The sequence below is a fragment of the Trachypithecus francoisi genome, unplaced genomic scaffold (assembly GCF_009764315.1).
Source record: "Trachypithecus francoisi isolate TF-2019V2 unplaced genomic scaffold, Tfra_2.0 Lachesis_group12, whole genome shotgun sequence".
NCBI lineage: Eukaryota > Metazoa > Chordata > Mammalia > Primates > Cercopithecidae > Trachypithecus > Trachypithecus francoisi.
In genome coordinates, this window is record NW_022681457.1 from 54,448,114 (window position 1) to 54,475,528 (window position 27,415).

At 40.3% G+C, this 27,415-nt stretch overlaps 2 protein-coding genes across 4 annotated transcripts in view; one reads left to right on the forward strand and one right to left on the reverse strand.

The window, feature by feature from the left end:
- The first annotated feature begins 2,837 nt into the window (after positions 1-2,837).
- ZNF85 (zinc finger protein 85) overlaps positions 2,838-27,415 on the forward strand; it is a 28,867-nt gene continuing 4,289 nt past the window's right edge. The window contains exons 1-4 of one of the 3 annotated variants that reach the window (XM_033229244.1): positions 2,838-3,396; positions 14,677-14,803; positions 15,281-15,379; positions 23,515-24,593. In XM_033229244.1, the coding sequence (XP_033085135.1) occupies positions 3,394-3,396; positions 14,677-14,803; positions 15,281-15,379; positions 23,515-23,549 (264 nt within the window). In that variant the 5' untranslated portion in view covers positions 2,838-3,393 and the 3' untranslated portion in view covers positions 23,550-24,593. Of the gene's footprint in view, positions 3,397-14,676; positions 14,804-15,280; positions 15,380-23,514; positions 24,594-27,415 lie in introns of those variants that run through there. The other 2 variants (XM_033229242.1, XM_033229243.1) reach the window with 2 other exon arrangements.
- Positions 22,870-23,208, reverse strand: LOC117093748 (40S ribosomal protein S27). Its single transcript, XM_033229263.1, has one exon. The coding sequence runs from the start codon at positions 23,176-23,178 to the stop codon at positions 22,924-22,926; it is 255 nt and encodes an 84-aa protein (XP_033085154.1). The 5' UTR covers positions 23,179-23,208; the 3' UTR covers positions 22,870-22,923.

A 27,415-nucleotide genomic window follows, 5' to 3' on the forward strand; every position in this document is an offset into this window, starting at 1 on the left:
GATGGAGACCATCCTGGCCAACATGGAGAAACTCCATCTCTACTAAAAATACAGAAATTGGCCGGGCACGGTGGCTCAAGCCTGTAATCCCAGCACTTTGGGAGGCCGAGACAGGCGGATCACGAGGTCAGGAGATCGAGACCATCCTGACTAACACAGTGAAACCCCATCTCTACTAAAAAATACAAAAAACTAGCCAGGCGAGGTGGCAGGCGCCTGCAGTCCCAGGTACTCAGGAGGCTGAGGCAGGAGAATGGCGTGAACCCGGGAGGCGGAGCTTGCAGTGAGCTGAGATCCGGCCACTGCACTCCAACCTGGGCGACAGAACGAGACTCTGTATCAAAAAAAAAAAAAAATTAGCTGGGTGTGGTGGTGCAGGCCTGTAATCTCAGCTACTCAGGAGACTGAGGCACAAGAATCACTTGAATGCAGGAGGCGGAGGTTGCAGTGAGCCAAGATCGCGCCACTGCACTCCAGCCTGGTGACAGAGTGAGACTCTCTCTCAAAAAAAAAAAAAAACCAACAACAACAACAACAAAAAAAAACAAGCAGAAGGATACTGATTGCAAATATGGTAGCAATTTTTCATCCCTCCTGTATCCATGTACATTGACAGGTGCTTTTACCGCCATTCCCATGAAGATTCAGAATCTATTTTCCAAACGCTTGATCTTATTTGCTCATGGCAGTAGAAACCTGAGAACGTGACAATGTGTTGGTTTGGAGCCTAGGCTCAAACAGTTTTGACTGCTTATGCTTTTCTTTTCTTTTCTCTGTTATTTTCCTTTTTTGAGAAGGAGTATTTCTCTCTGTCACCCAGGCTGGAGGGCAGTGGCATGATCTCAGCTCACTGCAACTTCTACCTCTCAGATTCAGGCAATTCTCCTAACTCAGCCTCCTGAGTAGCTGAGACTACAGGTGTGTGCCACCACACCCAGCTAATTTTTGTATTTTTAGTGGACGTGAGGTTTCACCATGTTGACCAGACTGGTTTCAAACTCCTGACCTAACGTGATCCTCCCACCTTGGCCTACTAAAGTTCTGGAATTACAGGCATGAGCCAGCATGCCTGGCATGCTTCTGTTTTTCTTTCAGAATGCTGCCATCTTCATGAAAAAAAGCCCATATTAGGCCAGGCGCGGTAGCTCACACCTGTAATCCCAGCACTTTGGGAGGCCAACGTGGGCAGATCACGAGGTCAGGAGATGGAGACCATCCTGGCTAACACGGTGAAACACCGTCTTTACTAAAAATACAAAAAAATTAGCCGGGCATGGTAGTGGTCGCCTGTAATCCCAGCTACTCAGGAGGCTGAGTCATGAGAATCACTTGAACCCAGGAGGTGGAGCTTGCAGTGAACAGATATCGCACCACTGCACACCACCCTGGGTGACAGAACAAGACTCCATCTCAAAAAAAGAAAGAAAAAAAAACCATATTAGCCAACTGGAGTATAAGATACTATGAGGAAGAGAAGCAAGGTAACCCTGTTGACAGTCCCAGAAGCAGAAGCTCACCTCTACAAGCACAGCTGCTTTCCTAGTCAATGAGCAGCTCATGATAGATACATGTCTGAAGGAGCTTAGCTGAGAACAGAAGAATGGCCCCACTGAGCCCAGCCTAAATGACTGAGCATTTCAATTATGAACTAATCAGTTTTGGATGGTTTATTATGCTGCCATAGCCAACTAATGCATGCACCTAGTGCACACAGAATGCTAAGATTTAATGACAGGTTGATTACTAGTTACCTTCTAACATTGGGCACCATAAAAGTACTGATATTTTTTCCCATTTAAAGTTAGATATCTAGTAAGATAATGTTGAGAAATGCAGAAATATGGCAGGGGTGGTGGCTCACACCTATACTCCCTGCACTTTGGGAGGCTGAGGCGGTTGGATCACCTGAGGTCGGGAGTTCAAGACCAGCCTGACCAACATGGAGAAATCCTGTCTCTACTAAAAATACAAAAAAATTAGCCAGGCATGGTGGCACATGCCTCTAATCCCAGCTACTCGTGAGGCTGAGGTAGGAGAATCGCTTGAACCCGGGAGGCAGACATTGCAGTGAGCCAAGACCTCGCCATTGCACTTTAGCCTGGGCAAAAAGAGTGAAACTCCATCTCAAAAAAAAAGAAATGCCGAAATACACGTGGACATGTGGACATGTATGCGTGTGATTGGTGCTTATATTCACTCGGTTTCCCACACCACAGGAGAAAACAGCTAACCACAGCCTGACCATTAGGGTCATAGTCAAATAGCAAAATAAGTGTGCCTTTAATCTATTTTCTTCCTATGTAAACATTAAAGGTCAAGACTGTCAACAGATCTGAAGACATAGTTTTTTTTCTTCTGTGGCCCCATCATCCTTTGTTCACTGTCTGATCTCTGAAAGAAAGGTGGGCAACAGGTGGTAAGCAGTGGTTTACCTGTGGTTTATTCCTGCTGCTAACAGTTTTTTCTATAACCACTATTTGTTTCACCCTCGGAACTGAAAAGAGATGTTGATAAATAGAGGCTGTCCCCTCACCTGTGGCAAAAAAGGGGTGTTCAGGCCCTCCACCCCCACTGACATCACAGCTGTACTTCAATGTGGCAGCTATTGGCCATGTGTGGCTACTGGATGCCTGGAATGTGGCTGGTCTGAACTGCAATGTGCTGGAAAGTTAAATACAGAATTAGTTTCAAAGATTTGTTTCAAATGTATATATACTTCATATTGCTCACATATTAAACTGAAAATATTTTTCATATATTGGGTTAATTAAATTGTTACAATCAATTCCACTTGTTTCTTCTTTCTTGTTAAAGTTTGGCTACTAGAAATTTTTTAATTCACATGTGACTCACATTTTATTTCAGAGGATTGCCTGATCGAAGGACCAGAATACAGGGAGGTCACAAAATCTAAAATTTTAGAACAATTGTTATTACTTTGTTCATTGGTGAATAGTCATACAATATATTATTTTTGAATGCATATAACTTGATACAAGAGGTTAAGGGCAAATACCCTCTGGTGTGGGCCTGGCTCAGCTCAGGAAGGAAGCCCTGTCTGAGAAGGCTGCAGCCTAGGCTGTCACTCTTTCTTCTTTCAGCCCGGCATCTAATCACATCTTCTGTCACTCACGGCCTGAAAAGACGTGCCTTAAATATTATCCAATCAGAGACGCTGGGCTAGGAACCGTCCAATCAGGAACGCAGCTGAAGCAGACAGGGCGGCTTCCGGGATGTGGCGGGGCCTTTGTCTCTCCCTGCAGCCTCAGCTCCAGGTCTTGTCTTCTCTGCTCTGTGTCCTCTGCTCCTAGAGGCCCAGCCTCTGTGTTCCTGTGACCTGCAGGTATTGGGAGATCCACAACTAAGACGCCGGGACCCCCTGGAAGCCTAGAAATGGTGAGAGTGCCGGGTGCGCCATCCCGAGAGGGGAAAGGGGTTGGTTGAAACCGGTGGGAAGCGGCTGTGGCGGGACTCGGGCCTCCCTGTAGTCAGCTCCACAATCTGTGCTCGGAGTTCTTTTTGCCCAGCTCGGCCCTAGTCCCCTTCAGCCATAAGATGGCGGCTGCGCTGACTGCCCTGCCCGGGCGTCCTGTCTCTCCCTGCACAGTGACTGTGCCCTGTACTGGAGCCCTCTCTGGGCAGCTCTGCATCTGCAGTACCGCGTCTCTCCCTGATTGAGCAGGGACCGCGGGAGGGTCCTCAGGGAGAGAATCCTGACTCGGGGTGCGGGTTCATGAATGGGAAGAGCTTTGGTCTTTGGGGCTCCCAGTTCCTTGTTTCTATTAAAAATGTATGGGGGGACGGGCGCTGTGGCTCACGCCTGTAATTTCAGCACTTTGGGAAGCCGAGGCGGGCGGATCATCTGAGGTCAGGAGTTCAAGACCATCCTGGCCAACATGGTGAAACCCCGTCTCAATGTAAAAAAATAAAAAACAAAAATTAGCCGGGCGTCATGGCGTGCGCCTGCAATCCCAGCTACTCAGGAGCCTGAGTACTCAGTGAGCCGAGATCGCGCTACTGCACTCCAGCCTGGGCAACAGGAGCGAAACTGCGTCTCAAAAAAAAAAAAAAAAACTATAGGAGTCACCGCAAAAGTATTAAAGAACTTAAAAAGTGGTTCAAGTATTGTAGAGCACTCAGCTATGGCTTGTAGTTTGTGGTCCATGGGAGGCTTGAATAAAAGACTTTTATAAGGTACATGATGAAGAACATCAAATTTAGTAATTAGTTAGGTACAGTTATGTAGTCTCTTAATTTGTACGATCGTGTTGGCAATTTTCAGATTATGTAATCAGAGTTTAATTGGCAGTTTATAAAGTTGGTTAAGCCTGAATTTTGTTTTCCCCAATGTGGTAATTTACTAAAAAATACATTATTGGTTAGATTTTTTTAAAAAGGAGGACCCCAGGGACTACAGCCACCTCAGTCTAATTGCCTGCCACTGAATTATTTGCACAGTTCACAGGGTACTTCTTTTCCCCTGCATTTTTCACACGTGTCTCAAGCAGGGTCTTAAGTCTAGTTCTTATTCCCTGTTCTTCCAGATTAACTCTGATTTACAGTAAAATACTAAATTTCCAGTATCATTGACATTCCCAAATGCCACCTTCCTCTCCCTGATACACAATTATCAATTATTTGTCCTTTATTGTACATTTTATTATATTTCAATTAAAAATTCTTTGACAAACCATTGGATGGCACTATTTAAAACGTTGTCTTCTGTTTGTAAATATTTCCTATGAGAAGAAAGCAAATAATAATCCCTGACACCATATGGTAAAAAAAATCTCTATGTCTCTTTTCCTTTTATCTTCCCTAGGCACAGAGTTCCTATCAGAATGGTGTTGGGTCAAGGTTTCCATTTGGAAACTTTATGGGGTGATGGATCATCAGCCACTCTTCAGTTTTTTCCTGGTCCTGGGTTTTCAGTACTGTCTGGGGATAAACCAAGATGCCCACTATGGTGGCTCTGTTGGCTAGAGTGTCTAGCGAATATCAGCTCCTGGGTCATTTTCTCTCATAGGACAACCTGAGGTATGAAGTGTATCCCATCAAGGGAGCAGGTAGATACCCTGGGCCTGAGGGCAGTCTCCTGGTGTACTCTTCCTTTGAAAAGGTAACTCCTTGAGACATTAAGATTGACTTCACCTGGCTGGGCACAGTGGCTCACACCTGTAATCCCAGCACTTTGGGAGGCCAAGGCGGGCGGATCACGAGGTCAGGAGTTTGAGACCAGCATGGCCAATATAGTGAAACCCCATCTCTACTAAAAATACAAAAATTAGCCAGGCACACACCTGTAATCCCAGCTACTAGGGAGGCTGAGGCAGAAGAATTGCTTGAACCTGGGAGGCAGAGGTTGCAGTGAGCCGAGATCACACCACTGCACTCTAGCCTGGGCAAAAGAGCGAGACTCTGTATCAAAAAAAAAAAAAAAAAAAAGATTGACTTCACCCAACCCAGCTTCTATTTCTTGGAGACACATTGCTGGTCAGCCAGTCAGATATTGGTATTGAGAGAAAAATGCAGAAATAATTTTTACCCCCTGGATTCTCTAAGATTTGTGAAAGAAAAAATAGTATCCCAAAAGACAGAAAAAAGTCACCCCAGTGAGATGGTGCAAGAACTTGCAAAGTAAAATGCACTTGGGGCAGTCACTGGGGTATAGTGCAGTGGTTCTTGAGAGGCTGGTCATTGAGAACTTTAGTGAGCAGGAGTGGGTGGGAGAATCAAGTGATTGAGTGGCCTGACTTGACACATAGGTCAGACACATGTGTTTTCTAATCAGCACTGTCACTCCGTGGGTTTGTCACCTCGAAAAGATTTGTTCACTTATTTTGACTTCAGCTTCTTTTAATTGTAAATTGCATTTAATTAATGAGGTTTAAAAGGCACAAAAATATTTGCACAGGGCATAAAAGAAGTGGGTTTTAGGGAAAAAAATTAAAATCTAATCATATATTCCATTTGTTAAGAATTCTTGGCCGGGCGCGGTGGCTCAAGCCTGTAATCCCAGCACTTTGGGAGGCCGAGACGGACGGATCACGAGGTCAGGAGATCGAGACCATCCTGGCGAACACGGTGAAACCTCATCTCTACTAAAAAATACAAAAAACTAGCCGGGCGAGGTGGCTGGCGCCTGTAGTCCCAGCTACTCCGGAGGCTGAGACAGGAGAATGGCGTAAACCCGGGAGGCGGAGCTTGCAGTGAGCTGAGATCCGGCCACTGCACTCCAGCCTGGGCGACAGAGCGAGACTCCGTCTCAAAAAAAAAAAAGAATTCTCATTTACCTTTTCCTTTGTCAGTGTGAGTTTAAAATTTTTCTCAGGTGTGCTTATGGCTAGGTGATTCTAAACAGAATTCCAAGTCTTAGCTTTTAGAATGTTATCAAGGAGAAAATTAGGAAAAATCTCTCTTCCATTTTGGCTGTAGAAAATAAATAGATTTCCACAAGAGAATGTGGTGTATAATTGGTGAGTTACATAGATTCATGAAAACATCAATTTCTCTTTTTGCAGGGTAAAGTTATGACAGTTAATATTTCTGTCCCATATCCTGTTATCTTGATTTTTAAGTTTCATGCTAAATTTTATGAGATGAAACTTGGTACCTCTTAGAAGGTACCTCTTAGAAGTATTCCCATGACTAATTGTTTACTACATGATTTTTTGTAGGAATAATAAAATAATATGTTTATTGTTGAAAAGGAATAGGTGCTTTTGCTTTTCTAATTGAGGTATAAAATGTAAGCACCAAAAACTTTCTTTTTTTATATAAACACTCTGAGTGATTTCATTGGAGTTTTCAGTTTCAAAAACCAAGGGAATAAATCTGATGTGGAAATTAAAGCTTGAACCCAGTGACTGCAACCTAAGGCTAACATTAAGCCTACAATAAAAGGTTATTAAAGGCCCAGTTAGTTGTTTCTGGGGAGCCTCCCCTGCAGATGTCCCAGCCTGCTCACCCCAGTGATGGAAGAAGTCTTTATCCTAAGAGAATCTTCAAAGCCTTAGAAAGCTGGGGCCCCACAGGCAAATGCAGTTAAGGTTAAGATGAAAGGAAACTGGGAGGGTCTTACTGATGAGAAACTTTTTTATTGTTTTGAGGCACTTTCTAGACTTTGTAAAATAAAACAAAGTTAGATTTGTGTAAAAAAAAATGAATTCCAGAGGAATATTGCAACAGGAGGAATCTTTATGGCTTGCAAACTTTAGGCAGACAAAGGCTTTGTTTCCTAGGGAGGAGCATAAAAGATTAGAAAAAAGGTGGGAGGGGAATGGCAAATGGAGAGGGAAAAAAAATCAGATTTTAGATCAGAGAATGTTTTACCCTGACTGAAGTCAGCATGTTTGTAGGAGGGACATAAAATGGAGTTGTATGTTGACTCACACTCAGGGTAGCTCAAAGTTCAGCAGCCTATGGGAAAAAAAATAAAGTTAAGTGAAGTTTGATTAAGAAGTATTTTATTTCTGTGCATGGTGGCTCATGCCTGTAATCCTAGCACTTTGAGAGGCTGAGGTGGGCATTTCACCTGAGGTCAGGAGTTTGAGATCAGCCTGACCAACACAAAGAAACCCTGTCTCTACTAAAAATACAAAATTAGCCGGGCATGGTGGTACATGCGTGTAATCCCAGCTACTCGGGAGGCTGAGGCAGGAGAATCCCTTGAACCCAGGAGGCGGAGGTTGTGGTGAGCCAATACCGTGCCATTGCACTCTGTCTCAAAAAAATAAAAATTAAAAAAATAAAGTATTTTATTTAGACCAGTGAAGACAAATTCCAACACCTACTCAAAAATTCAGCTGATTTTTTAATGAGAAAAGGAAGAAAATGTGTAGAGTATGTATCTGGCTATGTGATAGGTAAGAAAAGGGAGCACCTTCTAAGTCATAATAAGAAGGGTGTTTCTGGCCAGGTGTGGTGGCTCACGCCTGTAATCCCAACACTTTGGGAGGCCGAGGCGTGAGGATCACGATGTCAGGAGTTCAAGACCAGCCTGGCCAATATGGTGAAACCCTGTCTCTACTAAAATTACAGAAATCAGCCAGGCGTGGTGGTATGTGCCTGTAGTCCCAGCTACTTGGGAGGCTGAGGCAGAAGAGTCACTTGAAGTGGGAGACAGAGGTTGCAGTGAGCCGAGATCGTGCCACTACACTCCACCCTGGCAACAGAGCAAGACTCCATCTGAGGGGGGAAAAAAGTTACTTTTCATAAACTGTTGCTGGAGCATAGGAAGGATGAATGTTATTAATCACAGCTGTTTTCCAGGATTATGTGTGTGTTTCATTTTCCCCCCCTTTTCTTTGTCGTCTACATTTCTTTCATTTGACTTTTTCTGGGTTGTATCTTTTATAATAAACCAGTAAACATAACAACGGTGTTTGCTGAGTTCTGCAAGTAGCTCTATCAAATTATTGAACTAGAGGGAGGTTATGGGAATCCCCAAATTTTAAACTACTAGTAGCTCAGAAGCATAGATGGGCCTATGGGTTTTGTGACTGGCATCTGTAATGAGGACAATGTTGTGGGACTGAACCCTGAATCAGGGTCTGTGCTGACTCTGGGTGGTGTCAGAATTCAAATTTCAGATAATTAGTAGGTATTAGAGAATTGCTTAGTGTTCAGCAAACTCTACAGATTTGATACCAGAAAAAAGATATCACAGAGGCCTGACCTCAAATGGAACTCTGGGTGTCTGGAAATGGGAGGCTCTGCTGTCCGGTACACAGGCTGTCACACTGCCCATTGTCTTGTGATTCCAAGTCTCCTCCCAGGGTGACTGTGGACTGAAAACTTGGAGGAAAGGACCTCTGATGACAGACCCCCTTTTCTTGCAGCTGCCACCACAGGAGTCCCACCCACTCACAAACACACACTAGACATTGACGTATCCACATCCCTCTCAAGAGTAGTCATCATCCTCAGGAATTTTACCACATCATTGTTGATCCTAGTGTTTCTTGCCAAAATCCCACAAGAGTGTCTACAAGTCTCCTGGCATATCCCAACCCCCAGACACTGAATCTGCAGCAGCAAACTGTTTTCTCCACCAAGCTAGGGTTCTGGACCACCTGTTCATAATCTCATCTGCCTGCACAGGCATAAATAAATCAGAGTACAGCCCCACCGGGACTGCTATCTATATGTAGCAAAAACCTACAATCCTTCCACCTACATTGCACTTTTCCCCACCCATGAAGTTTTTTTCTTTTAACTTTTGATTTTGGTTCAAGGGTACATGTGCAAGTTTCTTATATAGGTAAAATTGTGTCACGGGGGTTTGGTGTCGATTATTTTGTCACAGAGGTACTAAGCATAAAACCAAACAAATATTTATATATTCAAATTCTCCTTGTCATCTCAGCCTCCACCCTTACCAGGCCTCAGTGTCTGTTGTTTCTTTTTTGTGTACATGTTCTTATTGAGCTCTTACTTTTTTTTTTTTTGAGATAGAGCCTTGCTCTGTCGCCCAGGCTGGAGTACAGTGACAGGATTCACCAGACAAAAACTCTGATCTCTCTTTTTTTTTTTTTTTTTTTTGAGACGGAGTCTCGTTCTGCCACCCAGGCTGGAGTGCAGTGGCCGGATCTCAGCTCACTGCAAGCTCCGCCTCCCGGGTTTACGCCATTCTCCTGCCCCAGCCTCCCGAGTAGCTGGGACTACAGGCGCCCGCCAACTCGCCTGGCTAGTTTTTTCTATTTTTTAGTAGAGACGGGGTTTCGCCGTGTTGGCCAGGATGGTCTCGATCTCCTGACCTTGCGATCCACCCGTCTCGGCCTCCCAAAGTGCTGGGATTACAGGCTTGAGCCACCGCGCCCGGCCTTTTTTTTTTTTGAGACAGAGTCTTGCTCTGTCACACAGGCTGGAGTGCATTCACATGATCTCAGCTCACTGCAACCTCTGCCTCCCAGGTTCAAGCAATTCTTCTGCTTCAGCTTCCCAACTAGCTGGGACTACAGGTGCACACCACCACACCTGGCTAATTTTTGTATTTTTAGTAGAGACAGGGCCTCACCATCTTGGCCAGGCTGGTCTCGAACTCCTGACCTTGTGATCCTCTCACCTCAGCCTCCAAAAGTGCTGGGATTACAGGCATGAGTCACTACACCCAGCCTATTTCTATTTCTTTTACCTTGCTAAGATTACTTACATATCTTATAATAAAATTACCCTAGAAAACCTTAAAATGTTTCTTTAAATTTCTGATTAGTATATGTTATAAAATTGAGGGGGCAGTGGCTTAAAAAGATTAAAATTACACAAACTCTGGGATTTAAGTTTCTGTTAGGTAAGCTTAGGAAAAACAGAACTGGAAATACCCCAGTGGCATAGAGAACATAATTCTACACAGAGTCCTCTCCGTGCCCCAGTTCTGTTTAGATTTAACCTATTTGGAGGCCTTATTTAGGTCTGGCCCCACTCTGGAGTCTTGCCTCACACAATTTGTTAGAAGAAATCAGAGTTTTGGGCCAGGTGGGTTGGCTTACGCCTATAATCCCAGCACTTTGGGAGGCCAAGCTGGGCAGATCATAACATCAGGAGTTTGAGACCAGCCTGACCAACATGGTGAAACCCAATCTCTACTAAAAAAAAAAAAATACAAAAATTACCCTGGTGTGCTAGCATGCACCTGTAATCCCAGTTACTTGGGAGGCTGAGGCAGGAAAGTCTCTTGAACCCAGGAGGTGGAGGTTGCAGTGAGCTGAGATCATGCCATTGCACTCCAGCCTGGGTGACAGGGCAAGACTCGTCTCAAAAAAAAAAAAAAGAAGAAGACGAGATCAGAGTTTTTGTCTGGTGAATCCTGCTGCCTTTCTGGAGCTGGTGCTCACAATCTCCTAAAACCCCAAAACAGATAAATGGTAAAAATAAAGTATGTATTTTAGGATCTTAATTTTTAATTTTTTTATTAAAACCAGTGCATGCAGAAACATTCTGTTTAACAACTTGTTTTCTACTTTTGCAAATCCAGTACTTGCTCTGCAAGTCACATAAAATTAAATATAAATATGGTAAAAACTTCTCTAAAACACATTAAACCTTCCTTTCTGTATTCTTCTCATCTGTCTATATTTAGCTTTTCTTCTATGCAATTAAAAAAAAAAATCAATGACAGAGAAACAAGAAGAAATAGAAAGGCTGGGCTCTTTATTTAAATCCTAAGAATTATTGAACAATAACAGCTTTCAGTGTGTTATGATGATGAAATCACGTAATGTGTTATTGCCAACACAGTGCTCTTTAACATCCTTTTGCATACATAGTTCCCGCTTAATGTATCTTGCATTAGTACATGTGTACATGTTGTTGCCAAATGCAGGCTTATTCAGACATTGCTGCCTTCTGTTTCCTCTGTAAACTTTAATGAGCCAGCAAAGAATATGATACTTTAGGATGGAGATGGGTTTTATTTATTTATTTATTTAGAGACAGGGTTTCACTCTTGCTGCCCAGGCTGGAGTGCAATGGCATGATCTCAGCCCACCACAACCTCTGCCTCCCGGGTTCAAGTGATTCTCCTGCCTCAGCCTCCCGAGTAGCTGGGATTACAGGCAATCACCACCACATCTGGCTAATTTTTTTGTATTTTTAGTAGAGACTGGGTTTCTCCATGTTGGTCAGGCTGGTCTCAAACTCTCAACCTCACGTGATCCACCTGCCTCGGCCTCCCAAAGTGCTGAGATTACAGGCATGAGCCACCACACCTGGCAGAGATGTGTTGTCTTTATTTGTACCAGAAGTATTTGGTTGTGACAAGAGTGCTGAGTGTAAGGGACCCTGTGCTGTGTCTGCTTTCTCTAATGCTAATAATGAGCCCAGGGGGAGCAACATCGCATTGACAGGGGACTTGTTTAAAATCCCATTCATGGACTCTTTCCAAACCTGCAGAATCACATTACATAGAATGAAGTCAAAATTACCAAGTGATTTATAAGCTCATTAAGGCTTGAGAGGCAATGCTTAGCTAAGTGGTTATCAGCCCAGGCTTCTCATTAGGATTCCATGGCCAATTTGCAGAAATCTCTTTACTTGTGCCCTTTCCATGGATTCTGTTTATTGTTCTGGGGGGAAGCATCCATATTGTAGTAATGAAGTGCTTCATATGACTCTAAGTTGAGGCCAGAATCAAGTATGAGGTGTTCCAGGTACATTGATGTGTTAAGTTCTACCTTTGCACTGAAGGGTGGCCACAGGACTGTTTCTGTTTGGGCCCGGTATGGCCCGTATTTTCTTTTCCTTTCCTTTTCTTTTTTTTTTTTTGAGATGGAGTTTAAAACACTGGAGTGCAGTGGTGCGATCTCAGCTCACTGCAACCTCTGCCTCCTGGGTTCAAGCGATTCTCCTGCTTCAGCCTCCCTAGTAGTTGGGACTACAGGCGCATGCCCCTACGCCTGGCTAATTTTTTGTATTTTTAGTAGAAACGGTGTTTCATTGTGTTAGCCAGGATGGTCTCGATCTTCCGACCTCATGATCTGCCTGCCTCAGCCTCCCAAAGTACTGGGATTACAAGAGTGAGCCACCAAGCCCAGCCATGGCCCATATTTTCATTATTGTAACAGAAATTGCTGGTGTCTGTGACAGGGGGAGGGCACCTGAGAACAGGAAAAGTGAAACGTATTTTGATCTCCATGGAGCAGCTCATTGTTCCTGAATCTCTTCCATTATAAAGGACAGAAATGAGTGAGCTTTTTCTGCCGGTCTTGATCCTTCTGCCTGTGGGTCTCGTGGTAGCAGATAAGCAGGTGATGCTGACATCTTTAAAGACATCTTCTCAACATGCAGCTGTAATTTGTTCAAAGAATCTCATCTGTAAAGGATTCCCAGAAAAGGAGGAGAAAGAGGAAAAAATGGCTTTTTTTTTTTAAGCAAAACGTGTCTGAGATCAAGAGCTGTGTCCACTGTGCCTCCTAGAATGCCATGCAGATCATTACTTCTCTATTGTATTATTCCTCCCTAAAGAGTTTAACTACTTTAAAAAAAATTTATGTTAGTCAAGGGTGTCTGAAAAATATTTGTTTCTATATACCAGAGCCCTTTCTACATTCTTTACATTGTGGCTTCTTATATGCCATGCAGAATTCCTACCACGAATTTATAATCTGCACTATTAAAAATGTTCCCTTTGTCACTGTTGAACATGAAAAGGTGTGGATACTCAAGATTTCTGTTGGCGGAAAGCTGGAGTCATTTGTAAAGATGGAAAACATGTAATGTTGAGGTTCCATCTATATTCTCCATTACCTCTATGCAAAACAGGATCAAGGAAATGCTTAGTTAAACAAGATGACATTTATTACCCAGAAAGTTCTAAAAAAAAAATTGTCAGGAGATACCTGCTCTCTAGGGTGCTTAAGAAAGATGACTTAAAATTGCTATTACAAATTATAGAACAGGGAAGATATCTGTATCCTGAACTTTGCATAAAACTGATTTTTTTAATGTTAAAATTCAGACTGTAATTTAGTTTTGGAGGGGCAGTATCACAGCTGTGATGCTGTGTCATTCCGTGTGCATCAACACATCATAAAAATTTGTCCTAGTGCAGTTCATGTTAATGATTCACTTGGTTAAAGAGTTCTCTGACAGATTTTGTCACTATAGAGTTAATTATTTTTCTCTTCATTATTATCTTAATGCAGCTAATGTACATAAACCATCACAGTTAATCCAGCAGCTGCCCTTTTTTCTTAGGTGTTTTGTTTTGTTTTGTTTTGTTTTGTTTTTTTGCATATATCTGTCTTTGGAAAGTCAAAGCTCTTATCTTTGTTTACAGGCCAGAAAAATTAGGAAAAACACAGGGCTCTTTCCCTTACTGGATGTTTGACAAAATACTCTTCTTGACTGAAAACACTGACCTTACTGGTGAGCTTGTTAGAAATTCAGACAATCAGCCGGGCGCGGTGGCTCAAGCCTGTAATCCCAGCACTTTGGGAGGCCGAGACGGGCGGATCACGAGGTCAGGAGATCGAGACCATCCTGGCTAATACGGTGAAACCCTGTCTCTACTTAAAAATACAAAAAAAAACTAGCCGGGCGACGAGGCGGGCGCCTGTAGTCCCAGCTACTCGGGAGGCTGAGGCAGGAGAATGGCGTAAACCCGGGAGGCGGAGCTTGCAGTGAGCTGAGATCCGGCCACTGCACTCCAGCCTGGGTGGCAGAGCGAGACTCCGTCTCAAAAAAAAGAAAAAAAAAAAAGAAATTCAGACAATCAGACTTTATTCCAGATCATCTGAAAAAACAACCTGCGCTAACAAGTTCTCCAGTTTATTGTACACATTAAAATTTAAAAAGTACCTTCTAATTCAACCTGTCTTTTCCATCTGAAAAACATAACTCATTCTGTACAATGCATATAGAGCACTCAAAAAATATACATTTTTATGCCCTTAATTTTATACTATATCATCCAGAAAAGTATCATATATACTCTGATATTGTAGATATTATGCCACTCTCTTTTCTTAGAGTTATAAAATACATTAGAGAATATTGCTGTGTTAAAAAAATTATTTTATAATTTTAGTTCCTCCTGTAAGTCAGAAAATTATCTTTACTCTCTCATTTCACCTTGAGTCAAATTAAAAATGCTTTTCATAACCACTTGGTAATTGTGTGTATGTGTGTGTATGTGTGTGTGCTCGCGTGCGCGCGTTGTGTGTGTGTATTTTTCAGGGACCATTGACATTTAGGGATGTGGCCATAGAATTCTCTCTGAAGGAGTGGCAATGCCTGGACACTGCACAGCGGAATTTATATAGAAATGTGATGTTAGAGAACTACAGAAACCTGGTCTTCCTGGGTGAGGATAACTTCAATACACAATTTCTAATATACCCTAAAGGTTTTATTTCTTTTCTTTGTGGAATTCTTTTTGGTAAAGTGTGCTTTGCATAAATTAGTTTCAGATCCCTGTTTTCAAGAAAACCTTGGGGATTATACATGTAGAAAAGAATTTATTCAAGATGTTTCATTTTTAACTTAACTTTCCAAATTCCCGAGCTGATCTGTATCCTTCACTCTAGATTACTAAATTCCACAAATTTCATGGCATAAAATACTCTTGCCCATACCTTAAAACGTAATTGCCAACACCAATTTTTGATTCAATAGTACTGGATAGTAAAATTAAGAACCTACAAATCAAAAATATTTTTAAATATTTGGAAATGTCTGTTATAAATTAGTATTTGGGGATTAACTTACTATTAAGCACATTACTAAATTGGTCATTAGAGAATATGAGCAGGATTTATATTATTTATTTTTAATAAAACAGGTATTGCTGTTTCTAAGCCAGACCTGATCGCTTGTCTAGAGCAAGGAAAGGAGGCCTGGAGTATGAAGAGACATGAGATCATGGTGGCCAAACCCCCAGGTAGGTGAAAGTGAAAATGAATACAGTAGACGACAGAGATGAGAGGTCCAAAAGTCAAGGAGAAAGCCAGTCCTTAAAATGTGATTTGGGAAGCTGTGTTCCAAAGAAAATAGTTTCTCGGAAGCCTGAGGTTTCTTTCTTTTCTTTTCTTTTCTTTTCTTTCTCTTTCTTTCTTCTTTTTTTTTTTCCCTCACATGGGGGCATCTTCTGTCTTATGCTTTTAAATTCTCTAAGGATTCTACTTTCTCTTCGTTGATCTTCAAGTTTACAGTTAGAGCCAAAGTCCTCTTTGTGGCATATAAGAGACTGCACAGTCTGACTGCTTTTTCATTGTTTTGGGGGACACACAAATATCTGCATAATTTTGAAAAACTCTCTGTTAAACAATTTTTTTAATTCTATTTTTGCATCATGTTTGAAATGTGTGAATAGTGGTTTCTGTTCCATTGAGGGGTTTTTTGGTTCATTTTTCTGCACATTCCATCCTGTTTGTATTACTACAGTCTTGAAATATAGTTTGAAATTATAAAGTATGATGCCCCTATGCTTTGTTCTTTTACCTCAAGATTGCTTTGGCTATTCAAAGTTTATCATAGTTTCATGTATGTTTTAGAATTGTATTTTCCATTACTGTAAAAACTGCCACTAGATTTTTTTTTATTTTTTTTTTGCTCTTGTTACCCAGGCTGAAGTGCAATGGTGTGATCTCGGCTCACTGCAACCTCCACCTCAGGGTTTCTCCATGTTGGTCAGGCTGGTCTCAAACTCCTGACCTCAGGTGATCCACCTGCCATGGCTTCTCAAAGTGCTAGGATTATAGGTGTGATCCACCATGCCTGGCCACCACTAGAATTTTGATAGGGAGTTTATTGAATCTATAGGTTACTTTGTGTAACATGACACTTTAACAATATTTATTCTTTCAATCCATAGACATAAAATATTTTAAAATTTATTTGTGTCTTCTCTAGTTTCTTTCTATGATATCTCATATCTTCCAGTGTAAAAATGTTTTACCTCTTTGGTTAAATTTGTTCTCAGAAATTTATTAATTTGATGCTATTATAAATAGATTGTTTTCTTTATCAGATAGTTTGTTTTAAATATATGGAACCATAATTTATACTTGTATGTTAATTTTATATTTTGCTAATTTACTGAGTGTATTTATTAGTTTAGACAGGTTTTAATGTACTATTGATGGTTTTCTATATATAAGATTATATGATCTACAACCAGCAACTTTTACTTATTTGACTTCAATTTCAATGGCTTTAAACATTTTTTTTGGCTAATTCTTCTGCCACATACTTCCAGTGCTATATTAAAATAGAAGCATTGACAACAGTATTGGCAACGGGTGCTTGATGTCACAAAAATCCTTTGAGAGACAAAGGATGTCTCAGCAAGGCTAGTTTACTTTCTGCAGAAAGAGTACATTCGCCAGCAGTTTTGCCACAAGAATGCACTGAACAAAGGAGACAGGGTCACTTATAACCTGATGTGTCCACCCTACTGCTGTGTCTGGTTTCCACTGGCTACAACAGGACCTCACATTCTGTATTTGTTTCAATTGGCTAGCAACTTAGAACTTTCTAAAAGAGGCAAAGGCAGAGGAGAACAAAGGAAGGAGGGAGCAACTTGTGGAATGCTGAGAAAGGTAAAAACACCTCCAAATAAGGAATAGGAACAGGCTATGATCTAATGCTTCCTTGGACCAGTATAAGCATGCCAGGGCAAATATTTAGGCTAAAATGTGGGAGCTAAGAACACAAAGTACATTGATTACTTTATTACAGCTAGCAGATATCTAAGAATGTTAGCATAGGTCTTTGAATACATTTTGCTTCTAAGAAAAGTTACTATTTATTCCTAATTAGATGAGGAGGAAAGTCCCTTTGAAGAGGAACCTCTATTTCACATTTTACAATGAGCACAATATAGTTTTGCATTGGTGTGTATGAATTTGAATGAGCAAACAGCTCTTCAAGGTTTTGTTTTGTTTTGTTTTGTTTTTGAGACGGAGTCTCGCTCTGTCACCAGGCTGGAGTGCAGTGGCATGATCTCGTCTCACTGCAACCTCTGCCTCCTGGGTTCAGACCATTCCCCTGCCTCAGCCTCCCAAGTAGCTGTGACTACAGGTGTGCACCACCACACCTGGACAATTTTTTTTGTATCTGAGATGGAGTTTCACCGTATTGGCCAGGCGGGTCTCAAACTCCTGACCTCGTGATCCACCTGCCTCAGCCTCCCAAAGTGCTTGGATTATAGGCATGAGCCTCTGCACCTGGCCCTCTTCAAGTTTTTATAAACCGGTTTCAGAAGGTTAAGATCTTCTGTTGGGCCCCCAGGGTGATGGGATGCCCTCTGGGTTTATAGTGCAGAGGAGCTGTAGCTTAATCACAAGGCTTCTGGGTCTGCACTAGGGTCTACCTTTAGTTGGTTTGTTATAAGAGGCTTGGGTAGCTGTAACTCCCATTTTATTTTTGGACAGACTGAATATCCTTCAGGACTTCTATATATAGGGCAGGTTTCTGCAGTCGAGTCTAATAATGGCAGGGCTTATATCAGATGTGGATGAGTATGGTTTTCACTGAATACCAGAGAGCATTTCTCCAGGACACTGTGGGTTTCTGTGTAGGCAGAACTGGCCATGAACTGTGACTTAGGGAGCTGGAACTGAGTCATTAAACTGCTTTGGGGACCACAGTAAAGACCAAGGTCTGCAGGCTTGTCTGCATGTCTATAAATTGGTGTCTTCCTTCAGGCCTCTGGAAGGGCAGGGCCTTTCATACTGTGGCTGGGAGGTGTTTGGGATGATTACAAAGTAAGTTCAGAATTGTCAGTTGGACCAAGCTGGGTGGGCCATTTCTTTGGTCTGTAGTCAAGAACAGAGTTTCTGTAGTTTGCCACCTGAATGAGGCCCTACCTTCTGAAAAGGATACTCCTCAATCTTGGGCTTTAGCAGTTTCACAAGTGCCTCCCTGAATCTCAAAACTCTCTTACAGGCACTTATTTTAGAGATAGGGTCTTGCTTCAGACCCTAGGCTAGTCTTGGTTTTTATTATTGAGATGGAGTCTCACTCTGTCACACAGGCTTTGGTACAGTGGCATGATCTTGGCTCACTCCCATCTCCTCCTGGGTTCAAGTGACAGGCACACACAACCACACGGGGCTAATTTTTGTATTTTTAGTAGAGACATGGTTTTGCCGTGTTGGATAAGCTGATCTCAAACTTCTGACCTTATGTGATCTGCCCACCTCAACCTTCTAAAGTGCTGGAATTACAGGCATGAGCCACCACATTTGTCCTAGGATGCTCTTGAAATCCTGGCCTGAAGCAATTCTACAACCTCAGTGTACCATGTAGCTGTCATTACACGGGTGAGCCATGATGCCTGGCTCTCTCATAAGGGCATTTTTGTCAGGAAAGGCTGAAAAATTTTCTTGCTGTTGGAGCATAAGAAAGTAGGGCACCTTTTATTTTTCCATCTTGCTGATGTTACTCTCTATACATTTTTACTTTCTAGATTCCATTTCAAACTTGTCTGTAATTTTAGATTCAGACATTTAGAACAATATGCTAGAATTTACATGTTATGTCTGAAGTAAATTAGACAATTTGTAGGCACTCCATATTTACTAAAATAGTTACTTATAAATTTAAGTTTGCTGCAGGTAAAACGGAATTATAGGATATTCAACCACTTTCTTCAGCCTAAATCTAAATAATAGCATAATTTATTCCCAAATATTTGTTTTATATATCAGAGGCTATAACCATCTTCTGCTATATATGTGTGTGTGTATACATATATATGTGTGTGTGTGTGTATTTTATTTAGCAGTGTAAGGCTATTTGCTTCTAAATTTGGATTGCAGCAGTTTCGTTTTGTGTAAAAATGCATATATTTAAAACAAAATTTATCTCTGGTTTCTTTTAAATGATTATAAAAAGTTTCTCATTACAATATTCTATTTATGCTTATACTGCATTTTCTCTGAAATTTTACTGCCATATGGTGCCTGCCAATGATTCAAAATACCTGCTTTCCATGAGTACACAGTCAAATATTGTTGTCTAGACACATTATTTCTTAATGGTACATCAATATTGCAAACCAGAGTTTATGAGTAAACATTTATTACTCTCTTGCAGTTCCATATTAGTGTGTTTTTTCAGTGTCGGTTTGTTTTTTGTTTTTTGTTTTGTTTTTTGAGACGGAGTCTCGCTCTGTCACCCAGGCTGGAGTGCAGTGGCACAATCTCAGCTCACTGCAACCTCTGCCTCCCGGTTCAAGCAATTCTTCTGCCTCAGCCTCTCAAGTAGCTGGGACTACAGATGCACACCAGCACACCTGGCTAATTTTTGTATTTTTAGTAGAGATGGGGTTTCACTATATTAGCCAGGCTGGTCTCGAACTCCTGACCTCGTGATCTGCCCACCTCGGCCTCCCAAAGTGCTGAGATTACAGGCCTGAACCACCACGCCCGGGTAGTGTAGGTTTCTTAACATCAGTTTATTGTGTTTTTTTGGTTTTACTTATGCGTTATAATTTTAGATAACTTGCAATTCTGTTTGTACACGTTAAGTCAATGTGAGGTTTCATTAAGACATAAATCAGCCATATGTCTATAACAATCTAATTATATAGGTATGTGTGCTTATCTATAAATATGACCCCTAGTCTGGAGTGCAATGGCACAATCTCAGCTCACCACAACCTCCGCCTCTGGGTTCAAGGGATTCTCCTGCCTCAGCCTCCTGAGTTTCTGGGATTACAGGCATTCACCACCACACCCAGGTAATTTTGTATTTTTAGTGGAGATGGGGTTTCTCCATGTTGGTCAGGCTTGTCTCAAACTCCTGACCTCAGGTGATCTGCCCACCTCAGCCTCCCAAAGTGCTGGGATTACAGGCGTGAGCTACCATGCCCGACCTCTTAGCTGATTTTCAGTGGTTGTTTCATCTTGTTTATGTGAGTAGTCACGGAGATCGTCTTATTTTCACCGTGTGTTTAATGATGAATATATATTTCTTTTGTGTGAAAAAAATGCTTTTGTAATATGAAGGTAATTCCTGAAAATATTTATAATTCTATATTGTTTTCAGGTTTTTTTTAGAAAAAATGTTTTTAAAACACATAAAAGTTGTCATCTTAAGTCTATTGAAGTGTACATTTTAGGGCCACGCATGGTTGTGGCTCACATCTGTAATCCCAGAGATTTGGAGAGGCCAAGACAGGAGGATCACTTGAACCCAAAAGTTTGAGACTACCCTGGGCAACATATGGAGACTCCTTCTCTACAAAAAATTTCTTTAAAATGGCCTGGCATTTTGGTGTGCACCTGTGGTCCCAGATCTTTGGAAGACTGAAGAAAGAGGATTACTTGAGCCTGGGAATTTCAGGCTATCATCAACCATAATTGTGCCACTGCACTCCAGCTTAGGTGACAAAGTGAGACCCTGTCTCAAAAAAAAAATAGCTCTATATTTCAGTAATGTTAAGTATATTCACATTGTTATGCAAAAGACTTCTAGAAATTTTACATCTTGTAAAACTAAAACTCAATACCCATTAAGTAACAACAACTCATTTTACCCTCTCTGGTGCCTTTGACAAACACCCTTCCACTTTCTGTTTTTATGAGTGTGACCACTTAAGATATCTCATATAAGTGGAATAATATTGTATCTACCATTTTATTGCTAGCTTAGTTTAAGTGACATAATACTCTGAAAGGTTAAATTGTTACAAGATAATCTGTTTTAAGTCTGAAAAAACATTTCATTGTATGTATATGTTACTTTTTTGATGTGTTTATAAATCAAGGGACATCTGGGTTGCTTCAGTTTTTTGGCTTGTGTGAATACTGGTACAATAAACATGGATGCTCAAATATGTCTCTCAGGTTCTATGTTGCATACTTTGGATATACATTCATAAATGTGATTGCTGTACTTAATAATTCCAGTTTTAATTATCTGAGGAACATTTATGACATTTTAAAATAATGGCTGCATCTTTGTTTTCCACCAATTAATATGGGTTTTATTTTCATTGCATCAGCAACAGATTTGGTGGGGGTTTTTTTGTTTTTTTTCTTTTTCATAGTGGCCATTCTAATGGGTGTGAGGTGATTTTGTTTTTCATTGTGATTTTTATACATTTCTCTATAAATTAGAAATTTTGCATTTCCTTCTTCCCTCCCCGTGCTTCGCCCCCACCCCAGATGGAGTCTTGCTCCAGGCTGGTGTGCAGTGGCATGATCTCAGCTCACTGCAACCTCCACCTCCAGGGTTCAAGCAGTTCTCCCCAGCCCCCCAAGTAGTTGGGATTACAGGCACATGCCACCACACCTGGCTAATTTTTGTATTTTTAGTAGAGACAGGGTTTTGCCATGTTGGCTACACTGGTCTCAAAAACCTGACCTCAAGTGATCCACCTGTCTCAGCCTCCCAAAGTGCTGGGATTACAGGCATGAGCCACCGTACCTGGCCACATTTCCTTTCAAATGCTTTTTCCCATTCATATATTCTTTTTGAGAAAAATTTAGTTCAATTATTCATTTCTAAGTAAAATTATTCAACTTTATTGTTCAGTTTTACAAGTTGTTTATATATTCTCAATGTTAACTTCTATGACATGTGATTTGCAAATAGTTTTACCTATTTCCTTGGAGGCATTGTCACTCTGTTGAATGTTTTCTTTGATGTGCAGAAACTTTGAAGTATAGTGCAGTTAAATTTTACTGTTCTTTTCTTTTTTGCTCATGCATTTAATGTCGTATCTAGGAAAACAGTGCCAAGACCAATGTCATGTCTTCCCCCCTTTATTTTTATATCTGGGTATTTTATTAAAAAACATTTTTCATAGGTGGTTCAAGGAAATAATCCAACTTCATTTTATCCATGTTGATATCCAGTTTTCAACATTATGTCTTGAAGAGATTTTTTTTTTCTATTGTGAGCTCATGGCCACTTTACAAAGATCATTTGATCATATACAGAAGAGTTTATTTCTGTGCTCTCTATTCTGTTCTTTCATCTGTTTATCTGTTTTTGTGTCAGTACCACATTGTTTTTGTTATTATAGCTTTTATTTTTTTATTTTTTTTTTCTGAGATGGAGTCTCTCACTGTGTCCCGTGCTGGAGTGCAATGGCATAATCTTGGCTCACTGCAACCTCTGCCTTTCAGGTTCAAGTAATTCTTCTGCCTCAGCTTCCTGAGTAGCTGGGATTACAGGCACCCACTACCACACCCAGCTAATTTTTTGTATTCTTAGTAGAGATGGGGTTGCAGTATGTTGGCCAGACTGGTCTTGAACTCCTGACCTCATGATCCACCTGCCTTGGCCTCCCAAAGTGCTGGGATTACAGACGTGAGCCACCATGCCGGCCTATTATGTTTTAAAATCAGGAAGTATCATGCCTCTGTTCTTTTTCATGGGTGTTTGGCTATAGTTTATAATCAAATTTTTTTTTTAATCCAAAATGTGTTTATTGAGATGGTTTCCCACTCATCTTGATTCAGAGTGCCTTTAGTGCTGCTTCCTCCTAAAGGAACATCCTTCTGTAAGCCTTGCTTTTCCTCCTGTAGGCTGGCAGAGAACAGTGGAGCAGCCAACACACAAAACTACCGTTTGTGCATGGCTAAAGACCGTGGTGATTTTATAGCATCCTGGGCATTTCACATCCATGAAGTAGGAATTGGGGCTCTGCACCAGGCGTTTCTTCTTGTGTTTCCTCTTCTCCTCTTCTGGGGAGGGATGAAGGAGATCCTTTGCGAGAGGCATGTTCTCATGTGGGTAGGTCGTCACCGCCGGAAAGCTATAATCAAATTTTAAACAATATTTCTGTAAAAAATTGTGGTATTGGAATTTCTGGTTAGATTATATTGAATTTGTTTGACACTGTAGGTTGTATTGACATTTTTGAAAAATTAAATTTTTTGAACCTTGAGCAAGAATATGTTGAATGGTGTGTTTTATTTTTACATAATTTTGGATTTTCCAGTTTTACTTTTGCTTTTAATTCCTAGTTGCATTCAGTTTTGGTCAGAAAACACACAGTGTATAATTTTTGTCTTCTTAAATTTATTTGTTGTTGTTGTCATTGTTATTTTGACACAGAATCTTACTCTGTCACCCAGCCTGGAATGCAGTAGCATGATTTTGACCCACTGAGGCCTTCGCCTTCTGGGGTCAAGTGATTCTTCCACCTCAGCCTCCCGAGCAGCTTGGACTACGGACATGCAGTGCTATGCCTGGCTGATTTTTTGATTATTTGTAGAGGCAGGGTCTCACTTTGTTGCCCAGTCTAGTCTCAAACTTCTGGCTCCAAATGATCCTCCCACCCTGGTCTCCCAAAATGCTGGGATTATAGGAATGAGCCTCTTCACCCAGCCAGTATTCTTAAATTTAGTAAGATTTGTTATGTGTACAAGGTGCAAATAAGAATATTGTGCATTCTCTTGCTTTTGACTGGAAACTTTTGTACATGTCTGTTAATCCTAGTTGGTCTGTGATATGGTTTAGATGTTCATGTTCTTCAAATCTCATGCTGCAATGTAATCCTCAGTGTTGGATATTGGACCTGGTGGGAGATGTTTGGATCATGGGGCAAATTTCTCATGAATGGTTTTGTACCATCCTCTTGGTAATCAAAAAGTTTACACTCTGTTATTTCAAATGAGAGCTGCCTCATTAAACGAACCTGGCTCCTTCACCTCACATTTGCTCTGTCTTTTACTATGTGATATGTCCAGTTACTCTTGGCCTTGCACCGTTGTGGAAGCTTACTGAAACCTTCCACCAGAGGCAGATGGTGGCACACACTTCTTGTACAGTCTGCTGAACCAGGAGCCAAACGAACCTTTTTTATTTATAAATTATCCACTCTCAGGTATTCCTCTATGTGCAAAATAATATATTCTCTAATGTTGTCTAAGTTTTCTGTTTTCTTACAGATCTTTTCTCTGAATTTTCTATTTATTATTAAAAATGGGGTCTTGATGTCTACAATTATTATGTTGCTATGTATTTCTTGCGTCACTTTTGTCAGTATTTGCTTTATATACTTTGGAGCCCTAATGTTGTATATACATATACACATAAATAGGCATAATAGTTACAGATTCCTGGTAAATTGACCCATTTTACTATAATATCAATCTTTGTCTCATGCTAGTACTTAAAGCATATTATGTCTAATATAATTATGAATGTCTCACTCAATTGTGGTTATATTTGCATGGAATAAAAAGTTTTTCTGTTCTGTTACTTTCAGCTTATTTGACTCTATATTTTCCAGTTTGTTATTGGTATTAAATATTATTTTGTGTCTCTATTAACAGATTTATATTTTGTTTTTCATATTCTACAGAGAATTTAAGAGTTTTATGCACCATTATTATGATAATAAATAATGTTATATATGTTGATATATTTAATAAAGAGTTTTTTATTTATATATATTTCTATGACGCTTTTCAGCATCATTTTATTTTTTAACATAATGGACTCATTTAGCCTTTCTGTTTTATTTTCTTTTTCTTTTTTTTTTCTGTTTTATTTTCTATGCAGTGTCTCACTATGTTGCTCAGGCTGATCTTCAACTCCTAGTCTCAAGTGATCTGACTGCCTTGGCCTCTTAAAACTGTAGGATTTACAGGCATGAGCCATTGTGCCTGGCAACCATGTAGCAGTTTTTGTAGGACTGTGCTAGGGGTGATGAATACCCTCACCTTTTATTTTGAAAAGTCTTTATTTTTATCTTGTTTTTGCAGTAAAATAATTAGTAGTGTAATAATTATATATTTTTATATATTTATATATTAATATATAATTATAAACATACTTTCAAGTAGTATTGTTTAAGAAATTTTTATTACATCAGAATTTGGAAAGATCTCAGCTTTTTTTAATCTTCAAGTAACCTCTGTATTACTTTTTTGCTATATTCTTCTATGATCTTTTTCATGAATATGTTGTTCTACTTGATAGTGTCCAATAAGTTTTACATTTCATGTTTTAATTTTGTTTTGCACTTTTATATTTTTGTGTTTCATATTTAAGAGTATTCCAGCTCACATTAGTTAATTGTGTTTTGATGTTTTAGTTTATATTATAATCATGTATGAAAATATTTAACCCTGCAATTTATGACACTGTGAAGCAAAATCAAATATGAATCAGCCATACGTCTATTGCTAATGTGTTTATGTTTGTCTGTAAAAATATTATTTCTGTTTTCCTATAACTTATTTGTTGTATAGTTTGGTTGTGAATGGTTGTTTAATCTTGTGTAGGTGAGTAGTCATAAAAATTCTTCTGGCCGGGCGAGGTGGCTCAAGCCTGTAATCCCAGCACTTTGGGAGGCCGAGACGGGCGGATCACAAGGTCGGGAGATCGAGACCATCCTGGCTAATACGGTGAAACCCCGTCTCTACTAAAAATACAAAAACTAGCCGGGCGAGGTGGCGGGCGCCTGTAGTCCCAGCTACTCGGGAGGCTGAGGCAGGAGAATGGCGGAAACCCGGGAGGCGGAGCTTGCAGTGAGCTGAGATCTGGCCACTGCACTCCAGTCCGGGCGACAGAGCGAGACTCCGCCTCAAAAAAAAAAAAAAAAAAAAAAAAAAAAAAAAAAATTCTTCTACTTTTATCATCTTATTTATTTGTGAATGTATATTATTTCTATGTGGGAGAAACACTTTTGAATTTGAAGATAATATAAAAACTATCATTACCCTGTATCTTTTTTAGGTATTTCTGTTTATTTTTATGTATCAAAAGCAACAAAATTTATAATAAAATATTTTTAAATATTCAATTTAGTCATCTTAATTATATTGACATTGTTATGCAACATATCATCAAAATGTTTTTATCTTGCAAAGAGGAATCTGAATACACATTAAACAACTACCAATTTTTCCCAGTTTGTGACACTTTTCAAACACCACTCTGTTTTCCTTGTCTAAGATTGTAACTGCTTTAAGTATCTTATACAATCTCTGTCTTTCTGTGGCTAGCTCATTTTATTTGGCATAGTCATCAAGACTTATCTTTACAGTTGTTAGAATATTTCCTGCTTTTTGAAAACTGAGGGATATTCCAGTATTTTGTTTTTTGTTTTTTTGAGATGGAGTTTCACTCTGTCACCCAGGTTGTAGTGCAGAGTGCATTGACGCAATCTCAGCTCACTGCAACCTCCACCTCCTGGGTTCAAGCAATTCTCCTGCCTCAGCCTCTCAAGTAGCTGAGATTACAGGCATGCACCACCATGCCTGGCTAATTTTTGTATTTTCAGTGGAGGCGGCGTTTCATCATGCTGGACACACTGGTCTCGAACTCCTGACCTCAAGTGATCCACCCGCCTTGGCCTCCCAAAGTGCTGGGATTACAGGTTTGAGCCACCATACCCGACCTACTCCAGTATTTTTATATTTCAAATTAAATCTGCTGAATGGTTTAGTGACAGAAATTTGCATTGCTTTCACCCATTGACTTGCAGTAACAATGCTGCAATGATTATGGGTAGGCAAATGACTCTTTATATGACATATACATTACGTGTGTACTGCATTCTCTTATTAGTGTACCTTTTCAGCTTTATACTTATACCAAGTTGTTTTAATTTTATAGCTTTGTACTGTGTTTGAAATCAGGAACTATAATGCCTCAAACATTGTTTCTTTTTTTGAAGAATGTTGGGTACTTTATTGTCTTTTGAGATTCCATATACTTCTGAGGTTGCTGTTTCTATTTCTTCAAAAATGCAATGAGAAGTTTTAAAAACATTGCCTTAAATCTGTAGATTACATCGAGCAGTATGAATATCTTTACAACATTAATTATACCCCGATTCCATTTTTATCATAAAGAGTAATTTATAAAATTTTAGTTTTAAAAAATTTGTTAAGATTTATTTTTTGTCCTAACAGGTGGCCTGTCAAAAAGAATGTTGTATGAGCTATTGAGAAAGGTGTATATCCTGATGTTACTGAGAAGTGTTCTCTATACCTGTTAGAAG

Bases quoted from the DNA above. Each gene is read 5' to 3' on its own strand.
- LOC117093748 (XM_033229263.1), bottom strand. From the start codon at position 23,178: ATGCCTCTCGCAAAGGATCTCCTTCATCCCTCCCCAGAAGAGGAGAAG.